We start from the raw sequence: 13764 nt of genomic DNA, 5'->3' as shown, positions 1-13764 counted from the left end.
AACACATTCTTAGACCTCATCCTCCGAGTTTTCCGATGAAGTAAGTCTTCATTGGGTTTTCAAAGTTAGCTCTCAACAAAATGTGGATCATTTTTGAAAGTATTATTTTTGTTGTTTATTTCGTTCCGATTTATCAAGAAATAAACCAAAATAATTTGCCTCTATGTAAAATAATGCAATTTTGACATGTCCTCTGTAGTGGGTTATCAGATTATTTTCAGAATAAGCTTTTTTAAAAAGTACCATAAACTACTTATGTATGTGGCTTAAATTCTAGACCAGTGTTAAGCAAAGTATCGTCCCCAGACCGGCCACATCATTAGCACTTAGGAGCTAGATGAAAGGAAATACTTGGGCCTCCCCCAACATTCACTTCATCGGAAACTCTGAGGATGAGGTCCAAGAATGTATGTTTTAACAAGCCCTCCAGGGGATTCTGATACACTCTGAAGTTGTTTTAACATTTTGTGCCACAATTTATGAAATTACAAATGATAATACTTGCTATACATTTCCATAGATTGCTGTGAACCTCAGTATACTTTCTTGACTATTTTAAAGTCCTTTGGCAATCTTAAAAAAATGTAAGAGAAGGCTTATATTTTGTTATTATCTCCTTTTATATTATTAGGGGCTATGATAGACATGAATTTTTTTTTTTTTTTTTTTTTTAAGTAGGCTCCGTGCACAATTTGTGGCTCGAACTTATGACCTTGAGATCAAGAGTCTCTTGCTCTACTACCTGAGCCAGGCAGGCACCTCTAGACAGGAACTTTTAAAATTATCCTGTAGCAAAATTGAGGAAGAAAAGGTCTTTATCTTTCAATCTGTGTGTGCACATCATCTTTAGTGAGGATGTCTGTAGCATGTACCTGTCCCACCGAAGTCCTCAACATGCATATTCCTTTCATTGTGTTTGTAGGGTCTGGTTACTGTGGAAGATGAACAGGCATGGATGGCATCTTATAAATATGTAGGTGCTACCACTAATATCCATCCATATTTGTCTACAATGATCAACTATGCACAGCCTGTAAAGTTCCAAGGTTTCCATGTGGCTGAAGGTAACACCAAAGGTTAAATTCTATTGCCTTTTTTTTTGTCTGCTTCTCTTTTATTATGCTGATGAGCTGTGATCTGACTTGTCCCCATTTTTCTTTTCTGGGCACGGGCCCTGTTCCATCTCACCCTGTTTTGCGTCACAGACTATGCATGTAGCCTCGTGTGTCCTTGGCATGCAGAGACGTTGCCTTGTCGTTCCCTACATCATCCACAGGGTGGCTCTGAAAGACTGGATTTCTTAGCACTAGGGGAGCTTAGTATCGCTTCTCGCATTCGATGTATTTTCGTAAGACCCCTTTTAATCAAAAGCGACCTCCAAAAATGGGTACGGTATTTTTAAACTTTCATAATCATTTTTTGGGCTGGAGAAGCCACCATCGGTCATCATATATACATATCTCAGGGGTGGCTGTGTGGGACATATATACATAATTTGTTTAATGACTCCAAATTTAATCCATCACTATTTAAGTCAGCTGTCTCTATCCACAGGACGTTAATGAAAGTAGGAGCTGCTAATATGATAACAGAACATCGGCCTCCAAAGCCTCGTGATTTGGGATGTAATTATATTTATTGCTTGTCTTTCCACAAGGTTGGATGGGAGCATTGCTGAGTGCATCTTTATTTTTCTTTCCAGAGCGCAATATCCATTATAACATGTCTTCTTTTAACGAGTCCGTCGGTCTGGGCTACTTGAAGACACACGCAATTGAATTTGTGAAGTATCCTTATGTAGTGAATGGAATGAACGGCTGGTGCACTTTGGGTTTGGCAGGAGTCTCTAAAATAGATAAATGGCTAATAGATAATTGTGGGTGTAGAGCTAATAAAATAATATGTGTGAAAGACTACAGCAACTGTGAAAATCTGCCCAAATGTGAATTGTTTTTATAGTCTACACAGTGAACTCTGGTTTTTCTCCTCAGCATCATTCATAAATGTGAAATTTGCTCTCTTTTTTCTATGCGTTTGTCATTATCGGTCTAGACCTTTGTTGTTTATTTATTACTTCTGGAATACTCTTTTTTCCCCCATTCTCCTTAATAAGTTACACAGTTATAACAAACGGCAAATGAGCCGCATTTACCCCAAGGGAGGCCGGGTCGATTCCAGTAATTACATGCCTCAGATTTTCTGGAATGCTGGTTGCCAGATGGTTTCACTGAACTATCAAACCCCAGGTAGGAACTGATGTCCAGTGACCTCAAATTCCAGGAGAACACTTTGACAGGATGGTGCCAACAGTAGCCATCCGTTGGCCATGGGCACTTTTTTTAAAGGAAGCAGACATATGGCAAAACAATGTGATGTTGGATTTATGTAATGGTGAGACATGAAAAACCAAAAATAGAGCCATAAAAAGGGTGGAAGACAAAATATTTTTATTTAAATTGAATTTCCTCTCATAAATACCGCAACTAATCTGCCAAACATTGTCCCCTTTTCCAAAATATTTCTAATTTTTCTTCTTTTTGGATCAAACTTATCTTTGTTTCCAGAGACGGAATTAAATGAGAAAAAATTTGAATATCTCTGTACAGTAACTATGACTCATTTCTCCTTTAGAGATTACCCTTCCCCTGTTAACATTCAGTGGGTATCAGTAACACAGCACCTCTTCATAAAAGTACGAAATATTCTAGAGTAGACTCCACTAAAACAGTACGTAAGGATTTATATATTCTTAGAGGCACTAATCCATAACTTGGTCCTCCAAAGTGTACTCAAAGGCAGGCTTCCAATATATGATCTTTTCCCCTCCCTGGAAGGAGAGGAGTAAATTTTTAAAATGCATAAACAATTTCATTTTTAAGTTTTTAAAGTCTGTTTAAGAGCCGAGGATCACAATTTTAAGATTAGAGGTAGAAAAATACTGGGCTCTAGTTATTTACCTAGAAGAGGTAAGAAATATGCCACAAAACCGATTCATGTGCTGTGATTAATTCCATAGCCTGGTCCTTAAAATTGGCAAAACAAAGCAAAACAAAAACCTTTTCTTGTTCAGTCCTTTGCTATATGAGGGGTGCCTCCCATGTTTCCTGATTTGGGAGGGCATTTTCCTTTTCTAGTCCATCCACCATACTTTGAGAGTTTCTATCCACCTTGTTCCCTATTATCTGGACTGACTGAAAGCTCTTTTGACTTCCATCCCTTTGGCATGAATGTGGGCTTGACTGTACTTCCCTCCCCTTGGTGGCTCCTTCTCAGGGACCAGAAGCTGGAGTCAAATGTCTGCACAGCATCCACATCAGTCCTTGCTATACTGAACTATGGCCAGATATCAGTACAATCCCATAGTATTTCTAGCAAATAAAAGGGTACTGCTGATTTTACTTTAAAAAAAAAGGGAGGGATGGGAGGTCAAGTTGTATTTTCAGTTGTCCATCCATTATATGGATTAAATGATCCTAAACCAGTTTATTCACTAGGTCAGCTTATGTTTTATTCTATAACATTAGGATCAACCACAACATGTTGAAAAAGAAAAAAAAAAAAATCTACCAGCTTGTACTTTTTTTTTTTTTTCTTTTGCTAATGAAAAAAGAGAAGATTGTATCCACTTGGGAGAGAAAAATCATAAACCATGCCCTGCCAGTGTAGACCTCCCTAGAAGAATACTCCCTAAGTCTAAAAGTAGGAACAAGCCACTAATTTTTCCGTGATACTACCTAGTTTATTTTTTATTATTATTAATCAAGTTTGTACTCCTGTGACCATACTGGATATCCCCAGCCTACCCTTCCTCTGTGAACATAAGGCTCGTTCTCCCCAGTTGGACATCTATACTCTCAACACTAATTGAACAATCATTTGACTCATATGTTGAATCCAATTTTTAAAGCAATTCTAGCATGATCTTTATGAAAACACATTTTATGTTTGACTTCAGCACGAGATGATTTCAACAGGGAAGAGAGTTATGTGCTCTCAACAGACCCCGTTAAAAAGGACCTTTCAGCCTAGGATCAGTATCTGATTTCCATTGTTTAAAATCACCCATAGTGGTCTTCCTTGTCCAGGGAGATGAGATGCTAAATTATTTTTGTCTCTTGACAGATTTAGCGATGCAATTGAATCAGGGAAAATTTGAGTATAATGGATCATGTGGGTGAGTAATATGATTTAAACTGTTGTCACTGTGTTCCTGAACTCCATACTACAGCTATAATGAAACTGTGTCATTTTTAATTAGGGGCTGCTCAATTTAAGCTGAGTTTGAGGGATGGGAGAAGAAACAATTGAAATCCCTAGATAGACTATATTTGCAAGTATACATTCTTCATCTACCCGGTTTCCTAAGCAGAATTTTCCAAAAAAAAAAAAAAAATTTGACTGTAAGTTAAGCAGTTTATCATACACACTCTAGAGTTTAATTCTCTCGCTTTAAATTCAAGGGTTTTTATAGCTAAGACAGATAACGATCCCTGATCATTTGGACATTAACTGGAAACATAGATAATAAATATATGTATTTTGCCTAAGACAAATAGAGGAATGAAGTTGATTTAGTATGTAATGAAGTTATGAGGGTCAATTTGAATGTAATACACCTAGGAAGAAAGCTTTGTCCTGTCATGATTCTTTTGCGTGTCTTGTAAATAGCAGTTATCAAAAAATAATGCTATGAATATTGTTCTAGTTTACTTAACTGGCATTCTTTAAAATCTGTGAACGAGGGAGTGAAATAGGAAATGTTAATTTCCTAATTTCATAATGTGGAACGTGGAAAGGTTAAATGAAAATGTGGCATTAAATTCTGTAGAGGAAAAACCGGTGTGGCCATTTTTTTCTCCATGCGTCTGTCCCCAAGCCTCTAAATTAATCCACTGGAGTGCCATCCCATCCATAATACTACTGTCAGGAAATTCTTGGCCTCCCTGGTTGAATACCTCATTTTTATCACTAAAAACAGCCAGTCAAAATAACATTTTTCAGCAGTCGTGGGTTCGGAGTGCACACTCACCCCCCTTCCTCCTGCCGGATGGTTCTCTGCCCATGCACCTCCACCCATGAGTGACCCACCGCACACATAGCTGGCACATATGTTATGTTTTCCTCTGCTGTGTGCTTTGAAAGAAATTAAAATCATACACCGTAAACTAATATGTTATATGTCAATTACAGAAAGAAGTAAAAACTACGTAGTTCAAAAGAAAACCGCTAAATACACATTTTAGAATTTTTAAAAAGATTTTATTTGAGGGAGAGAGATTGAGAGAGAGCGAGCATGCAAGCAAGGCAGAGGGAGAAGCAGACTCCCCGCTGAGCAGGGAGCCCGATGTGGGACCCTGGGATCATGACCTGAGCTGAAGGCAGACGCTCAGCCGACTGAGCCACCCAGGCATGCCCATGTTTTAGAATTTTTTAGAGCTCTGTTGTTTAATGCACAGTGTTCATCACCAGGAGATGGTGCACATACATTGATGGATGGGCCCCCCCGGGCAAGCTGAGGCAGCAAGGCTGCAGGGGACAGCGGTGGTGTGGGGATGAAAGCTCAAGTCTGAAGCCCAGCCTTCATGGTTCATACCAGACACACCAGCCCTGGCAGGGCTCCCTCCTCAGAGCCTTCTGTGTGGCCCAGTGACACTAAAGTTTGCGTTCTTTGCCTCAGCTGTCCTACAGCTCAGTACTTCCACAGGGAGGGGAACTGTTTCCAGATCAAGAGGTCCCAACAGGAGTTGCATGCGTGCACTCCATTTCTTTGCAGGACTTTCTGTTACGCCCTGGTTCACATGATCAGTGTCTCGCTTTATGCACCACTGCTTATTTTAAAATACGTTCCCAGACAAGGACAGTGCTACCAGAGCCTGAATCCCATGCTGAAGTGTTTGAGTGGTGTGACCGAAAACCTAAGTCCTGCCAGAGGGACTAGAAAAATAGGGTGGTTCAGTGGGGCAGCCCACCTTGAAGAGGCATTGACAGTCGTGTTCAGTCATGTGTCACCATCCCCCCACCCTTCCCTTCTCCTCACCTGGAGGCAAAGTTCATTGCCGACAGGAAGAGGGAAGGAATCTTCCTCAGCTGTGTTTCTCTGCTCCCATCACTCTCCACGATGGAGTGGTCATAGCTGGTAGATACAGGGCTGGCCACGCAGGTGCATTTCCGTGGAGCAAGGGCATCTAGGACGCTCTGACTTTCACAGCATTGCCCTTGTCGTTCACCCACCCAGCTTCAGGGACTTGTTAAAAACTCCTTGTTGGCGTGTCTGAGGGCTGGGCATCTGTAAAGAGGCCTTCTGTACCTTTTAGGCTTAGGGTGGCAAATGGTAGCTGTTGTATAGAGAACATCAGCGTTGCAAAGCACATGGACACCCTCTGCGCACCCATCAGTGCTAGTAAAACATTGGGAACCTACCTGGGAATCCCTGTCTGCTCTCTGGGCTGATCTTTTGGGAGGCCGTGCCACTGGGCTCAGTAAGTGTGGTTTTTAGTAGGAAAGTGAGCAGTAGTTTATGGCAGACTCCTTTGTAATGGTATAAAAATGGGAGGCATTTCTGTAATTCCTAATGAAACAAGATAGAGCAAGTTAATTTCTCAAGTCTGCATACTTTCAGAGGAAATTGGGGTGGCTGATATCAACATAGTAGGATGTTTTATGATTCAACGATGCACACTTTTTGTAGAAATTTCTCAGGTTGCAATGTGTCTTGAAATCTATGACCTTATAGTTTTAATCAGCCATTTTGCTTTCCTGCTGGTAAAGAAGATAATGGAGTGTCGAACAATTAATGCCATCTTGGGTGTGATGAAATAGGTTGTCCTTCCTATTATGACCCCATCCTCTGATTCTTATGGCTCCTGTCCACCCACCTAGCTGAAGGCCTTTCTTCTCTACCTCTCTTGCCTTCCGAGATCCTACAAAGCCACAGAAAATCCTTGGATCCCTTCACTTGTCATTGGCTTTGGACTCTGCCCACGTCCACCACACAGACCTGGATGCTGGGAATGCTTTTATTTTCTGTACAAAAAAAAACGCCAGGCAGGACCAGCTACATAGTTTGCAGGGCCCAGTGCAAAATGAAAATGAAGGCCTCCTTGTTCACAAATTTTTAAGCATTTTGAGACAGTGGCTGCAGAGCATTAAACCTGAAGGCTGCCTGCTTTGGGAACTGGACTCCGGTTTCTTGCCCCTTTCCCCTGGTACTTCTTATTTTGGATCAGTTCACTCTCTCAAAGATAAGTTTTCTTCTAAGCTGATATGGAGGGAGGGAACATGGAAGAATGTTTTTGGCACCAGGAAATCTTCAGTATCACAATTTTGTATTTTTGATGAGAAGGGTCCCTTCAGAAATGGCTGCCAGGAATGGAGAGTCCGAATCTACAGACAGCCCCTGCCCCTGCTGCTCTCAGGAGGCAGGATCCCTCATTCCATGTGACTGGAACCCAAATGCTCCCTATCTTGTGACAGCCAGAACCATCATCCATTACCTCCGCTTGGAGCTAACGTCCCATACTTTGCCAATGCTGGTAGGCTTCACTTGAAGTAGTGTGTGTAATATTGTAGTTTCTCATCTACTTTCCATCCTAAGGCTTCAATTTTTGCTGTATCATCCTATTTTCCAGTGGCTAACACTAGCCACAAAAAAGGCCCACATCTCTGTAAATATAGGAAACTATCTCTTTTGTGCAGTTAGGGAGATTTTAAATTATTATTTAGGGTTGCATTCTCTTAGAGACAGGTGAAATTTCAAAATCATCTTTAGTATTTGAATGATTCTGAAAACTCTATATCCTTGATTTAAAAATCAGTGTTTTCCCTTGGAGGTTCTTTACTGATGATTACATCTAAGTTGAATGTGGGGTTACTTTCTTTAACACTCTTTTTGTTCAAACTTAGAAGATAGCAACAGATGACAACTTTGTCAAAACCACAAAAATGTGACTTGCAATTTTTCTTTAAGGAGAAAAGTCATGCTCCAGAATCCTTTCTGGTTGGATTTTAAAAGATAATAAATTTTGACATCATCTAGAGCTAAAGTCAGTAAAACTTTATGCTCCTAAATAATAGGAAAGACTTACTTGATCCCTCTAATTTTGGTTCTTTTACACTTAAAAGTAAACCCTGAGTTTTGCGGAAAGTGCTTTTATTGTCCCCTATCTGCTGCTCATATTAGTATGGAATTTTTCTATTTGTGGTTATAGTCCTTTGTAATAAAAAAATTCTTAGATAAAGTTGTCTGATACAAGTTCAGGGCGGTTATGGAATCTGGCTGAGGTCTGATTATGTGACTATAACCAAAGGGCATAAGGGGCAGACATTGTGTAGTTGGGTCAATTTCAAAACATTTTCCTTACCTCAAATAGAAGACTCATACCCTTTAGCTATCACCTCCCAGTATCCCTGCTCCCTGTTCACAGCCGTAAGCAACCACCATCTGTTCTTTGTCTCTCCATATTTGTATATACCGCACATTTTATAGAAATGGATTCATGTAGTATGTGGTCTTTTGTGACTGGCTTCTTTCACTTAGCATAATGCTTTCAAGATTTATGTTGTAGCACATATCAGTACTTCATTTCTTTCTATTGAGTAATTTCCCATTGTATGGGTATGCCACATATTATATATCCATTCATCTGTTGATAGGCATTTGGATTGTTTCCATCTTTTGGTTATTATGAATAATGCCACTCTAACATTCACATGTAAGTTTTTGTGTAGGTATATTTTCATTTTTCTTGGGTATATACTAAGAGTGGAATTGCTGGGTCATATGACAACTCTGTTTAACTGTTTGAGGAACTGCCAGACTGTCTTCCAGTGCACTGTGTCATTTCACATTCCCACCAACAATGTATGAGGGTTCCAGTTTTCCTACATCCTTGTCGACCCTTACTGTTTTCCGACTTTTTTACTGTAGCCATCCTAATGTGTGTGTAGTGACATCTCACTGTGATTTGGATTTGCATTTCTCTGATAACTAATGCTACCAAGCATCTTTTCATGTCCTTATTGGCCATTTGTTTCTCTTATTTGGAGAAACGTGTATTTGGATCACTTGCCCATTTTTTAACTGGGTTGTTTGTTTTTGCCATACTGTAGACACAAGCCTCTTACCACATAGTATATGATTTGCAAATATTTTCTCCCATTCTGTGGCTTGTGTTTTCACTGTCTTAATAGTATGCATTGAAGTGCAAAAGTTTTTATGATAAGGCCAGCTTTATCTTTTTTTTTTCCTCTTGTTGCTTATGCTTTTGATGTTATGTCTGAGACCCATTACCAAGTCATGAAGATTTATCCTTTTTCTTCTAAGAATTTAATCATTTTGGCTCTTAATTTAAGTCTTTGGTCCATCTTGAGTTAATGTTTGTATATGAAGTGAGGGAAGGGACCAATTTTCTTCTTTTGCATGTGGCCATTACAGTTGTCCTAGCAACATTTGTTTAAAAGAATATTCTTTCCCTCTTTGAATAATCTTGGCATCCTTGTCAAAAACCAACTGAGCATAGATACATGAATTTATTTCTGGACTCGCAGTTGCTTTGTAGAAGTTTTGAAATTGAGAATTATGAGACTTTCAACTTTGTGTTTCTTGTTCAAGGGTGTTTTGGCTATTCTTGGTCCTTGAGTTTTAGGACCAGCTTGTCCATTTCTAAAGAAGCCAGTTGGGCTCTGGATAGGGATTGAATCTGTATATCAGTTTGGTGAATAGTGCCATCTTAACCATATTAAGTCTTCTGATCCATGAACACAAGATGTCTTTCCATGTACTTAGATATTCTTTAATATTTTTCAACAGTGTCTTGTAGCTTTCAAAGTACATGCACTTATTTCGTTAAATATATTCCTAAGTATTTTATTCTTTTTGGTGCTATGGTAAATGGAATCTTCTTAATTTCATTTCTGGATTGTTCATTGCTGGTATTTAGAAATACAGTTGATTTTTGTATATTGGTTTTGTATCCTGCAGCCTTGCTGAATTCATTTATTAATTCTGATCAGTTTTTTTTAAAGATTTATTCTTTAGATTTTAGAAGGATTTTAGAAAGAGAGCATGAGTGGGGGGAGGGGCAGAGAGAGAGAGAGTCTTCAAGCAGACTCCCCACTGAGCGTGGAGCCCAGTGTGAGTTCAATCTCATGACCCATAAGATCATGACCTGAGCCAAAACCAAGAGTCGGACACTCAGCCGACTGAGCCACCCAGGCTCCCCTCTGATCATTTTTCAGTAGACTCCTTAGGTAGATTCCTTAAGTAGATTCTATATCAAGATCATGTCATCTCTGAAGAGAAGTTTTACTTCTTTCTTTCCATCTAAATACCTTTTATTTCATTTTCTTGCCTAATTACACTGGCTAGAAATAGAGAAATAATTACATCTTTAAGTTCACCTCCCTCTAACTGATATTTCATGGTTCTTTTGACTGTGAACATAGACAACAATCCACAGTAATAGTAACAGTACCTGTGACTCTGACACCAATGTAAATCACAGATATTTTCATATCATTATTACTGTTATAGATCTCACAAAATATTTTTATGCATATCAGTACTTTGAAATTATAGTTATCAACTTGGCATCATATCTCATAATTCAATGCAGTAATTAAAACACAATAAAGTAGAATATCATGTGCTCTCCATATTTTAACAACTAGAGCTCATGTAATTGGTTTTTCATTGTTATTCTTTGTATTTTATATCCGAGTAAGTATCTAAAGAGGTCCATGGCATAAAAAAGTTCAAGAGAATATAATAGTATCAGGAAGCTCTAGATGTCACTGAGCCTGGAATCCTAAAAACATTCCTTCTTTCCTGCTTCTCTTCAAGATTATCCATAGGAAAGGAATAGTTTCTTCAATCCTTAGAATCCTCTTCCTAAAAGCCTAGCTCCTAAATTAGAGATGGGGAAAAGGAAGTACTTAGTGTCCTGAAGCATGAGTGTTTTAGTCATTATAAACACAGCTAATAAACTCTTTCTATGCTTTTGTCCCACCAGATACCTCCTCAAACCAGATTTCATGAGACGGCCCGATCGAACATTCGATCCCTTCTCTGAAACTCCTGTCGATGGGGTTATTGCAGCCACTTGCTCAGTGCAGGTAAGTCCCCTGCTTGTCACAGAATTGTAAAAATGTGTGTGCAGATGGTGCTGGCGAAGCCTTAAGAAATCACATTAAAATATTTAATGTCAGGTTATAAGATCCATGTGTTACTCTCAACTTTGTGATTCCCCCTTTTTTTCTTAAGAGATACATTTTATTCACTAGTGGTACATAGTTTTATCCACTAATAATAAATAGCTAATAGTTTTATTAGCTACTTTTAGCAAAAGACACCAGATCAAAAAAGTACTTGGAGCAATAGGAACTCTCATTCATTGCTGGTGGGAATGGAAAATGGTGCAGCCCCTTCAGAAGCATGCTCTTATCCTGTAATTCAGCAGTCATGCTCCTTGGTATTTACCCAAATGAATAGAAAACTTACATCCACACAAAAACCTACACAGAGATGTTCGTAGCAGCTTTATTCGTAATTGCCAAAAATTGTACAACCAAGATGTCCTCCATTAGGTGACTGGATACATTAACTGTGGCACATCCAGAAAGTGGGATATTATTCAGTGCTGACAAGAAATGAGCTAGCAAGTCATGAAAACGCATAGAGGAAACTTACGTGCATATTACTAAGTGAAAGAAGCAAATGAAAAGACTATATATTGTATGGTTCCGACTACATGACATTCTGGAAAAGTGAAAACTATGACAGTTTCACAGATGTGCACATATGTCAAAACTGACCTTATGTACACTCTAAAACGTACAGTTTATTGTATGTCAAATTTTATCTCAAAAAACTTTCAAAGGTATGATCTATTCAATAATACAGGAAAAAAAAAAACCCTGCAAAATGTCTATAGTCCTTGGGAAAGTACATGAAAAATAGTCTGTCCATGGCTTTATAATAGATGGAATTTAATAGTCTTTACAAATATATACCACCGACTGTTGTCAATATTGGTAAAGGATAACAGGCAACAGGCAATTTTTAGCATTACTTTTTTCTTCAGTGAGTCTCTTTCCAAGACTTATAAAAGAATTCAGTAAAGTATGGGAGGGCAGAATTTCAGAGCTCTGATGGGATCTTAGGACATATTTGAACCCATCACTTTGTTTCATAGATCTGGGCACTGAGGTGGAATTAAGCTGCTGTGGACATTATTTCTTTGTATTATAGGATTCATCTTTTTTTTTTTCTTCTTTCTTTTTATAGACAGTTCTCAACATCAGAACCTCTGTCTTGAGCAGTTTGGGTTTTTTTTTTGCATAGGGTAGTTGCTCAATAATGTTTTACTTTAGTAAGGAATGAATAAATTATTTCCATAGGTAATTAAAATTTCTAAAGATGAACAGAAGATTTTCTTACTTCTGAATGAAGGGGGGGAAATTGGAGGGGGAGACGAACCATGAGAGACTACAGACTCTGAGAAACAAACTGAGGGTTCTAGAGGGAAGGGGGTTAGGGGAATGGGTTAGCCTGGTGATGGGTATTAAGGAGGGCACGTACTGCATGGAGCACTGGGTGTTATACACAAACAATGAATCATGGAACACTACATCAAAAACTAATGATGTAATGTATGGTGATTAACATAACATAATAAAAAAAAAGATTTCTTACTTCTGGATTATTCATTGCTCTTGATAACTACACAGACATGACTTCTCTCTCACCCTGTTTCTGTGTTGCTGCAGGTCATATCAGGTCAGTTTTTATCAGATAAGAAAATTGGTACATACGTAGAAGTGGATATGTATGGGTTGCCCACCGACACCATACGTAAGGAATTCCGAACTCGCATGGTGATGAACAACGGACTCAATCCAGTTTACAATGAAGAATCATTTGTTTTTCGGAAGGTAGGGCACTTTCGACGTGTGCTAACTTAGGGGCTACACTTTAGTGCATAAACTACATAGACCCTACATGATATAGGGGCAGTTATGCAACCCCAAATATCTTCTTTTTCTCTTCTTCCAATGGAAAGTTCTATAGATATCATATGATTGTTACTTCTGTCTGTTCTGGTCCTTTTGGCTCTCCTTTCCTCTTCCAAGGAGCCCACCTTGTGTGTGGCAATGCTCAAGTTCCAGGTGGGCCGTCTCCTTAGAATGTGTCCTCACTGGTGGACATCCTCATACACTGGAGAGTTCTTTTCTGCCTTGGCAGCAGGTGGTAACTTGCAATGCTCCCCTAGCCAAGAGATCAGGTAGGATGGTGCACCCAAAACTAAGGCCAGTGTATGTCCTTAAATAGGTCAGTTTGGATTGTCCTGTGCCTCTAGAAAGTGTGGTACCTGTTGCCACCCCCACAGTCTGTGCTTCATGTGCTATTTTGGGTTTTGGGGGGGGTTCCTACTATTGTACCTTGATCCCCAGACCAATCACAGTCATACTCTGTAACGATTCAGTGTTTAATCTTGTAATCATTTTTTCCCTTTCTCTTTTGTCAGTGTAAGATGTATTGCAAAATCCATGCATTGGTAGTGCTGTATCTAAGAAGAGCTGTTTTTTCTCTCTCCCTTGCTCTGTTATCCGAACCAGAACAGCTTCTTGCTGCTTCTTTAAGCACCGGGTTTCTGGTGTTTCTGCTCCATGTATATGTCCTGCAACACAGATCATTGACTTCTTAACAAAAATGAGGATTAGCAGTTTCAGAATAGGCTAACTGATTTACAGAAACCAGATTACAGA

The 13764-nt window shown here is 39.1% G+C and overlaps 1 protein-coding gene across 4 annotated transcripts in view; it reads left to right on the top strand.

The window, feature by feature from the left end:
* PLCB4 (phospholipase C beta 4) overlaps positions 1–13764 on the top strand; it is a 163366-nt gene that overhangs the window by 98603 nt on the left and 50999 nt on the right. For all 4 annotated transcript variants that reach the window (XM_021688952.1, XM_021688951.1, XM_021688953.1 and 1 more), the window contains 6 exons: positions 923–1064; positions 1703–1787; positions 2122–2246; positions 4123–4174; positions 11010–11112; positions 12766–12930. In XM_021688952.1, the coding sequence (XP_021544627.1) occupies positions 923–1064; positions 1703–1787; positions 2122–2246; positions 4123–4174; positions 11010–11112; positions 12766–12930 (672 nt within the window). The remainder of the gene's footprint in view (positions 1–922; positions 1065–1702; positions 1788–2121; positions 2247–4122; positions 4175–11009; positions 11113–12765; positions 12931–13764) is intronic.

The sequence above is a fragment of the Neomonachus schauinslandi genome, chromosome 10, assembly GCF_002201575.2.
Source record: "Neomonachus schauinslandi chromosome 10, ASM220157v2, whole genome shotgun sequence".
NCBI lineage: Eukaryota > Metazoa > Chordata > Mammalia > Carnivora > Phocidae > Neomonachus > Neomonachus schauinslandi.
Note: the sequence above shows the minus strand (reverse complement) of the source record. Positions and strands in the feature narration are given on the sequence as shown.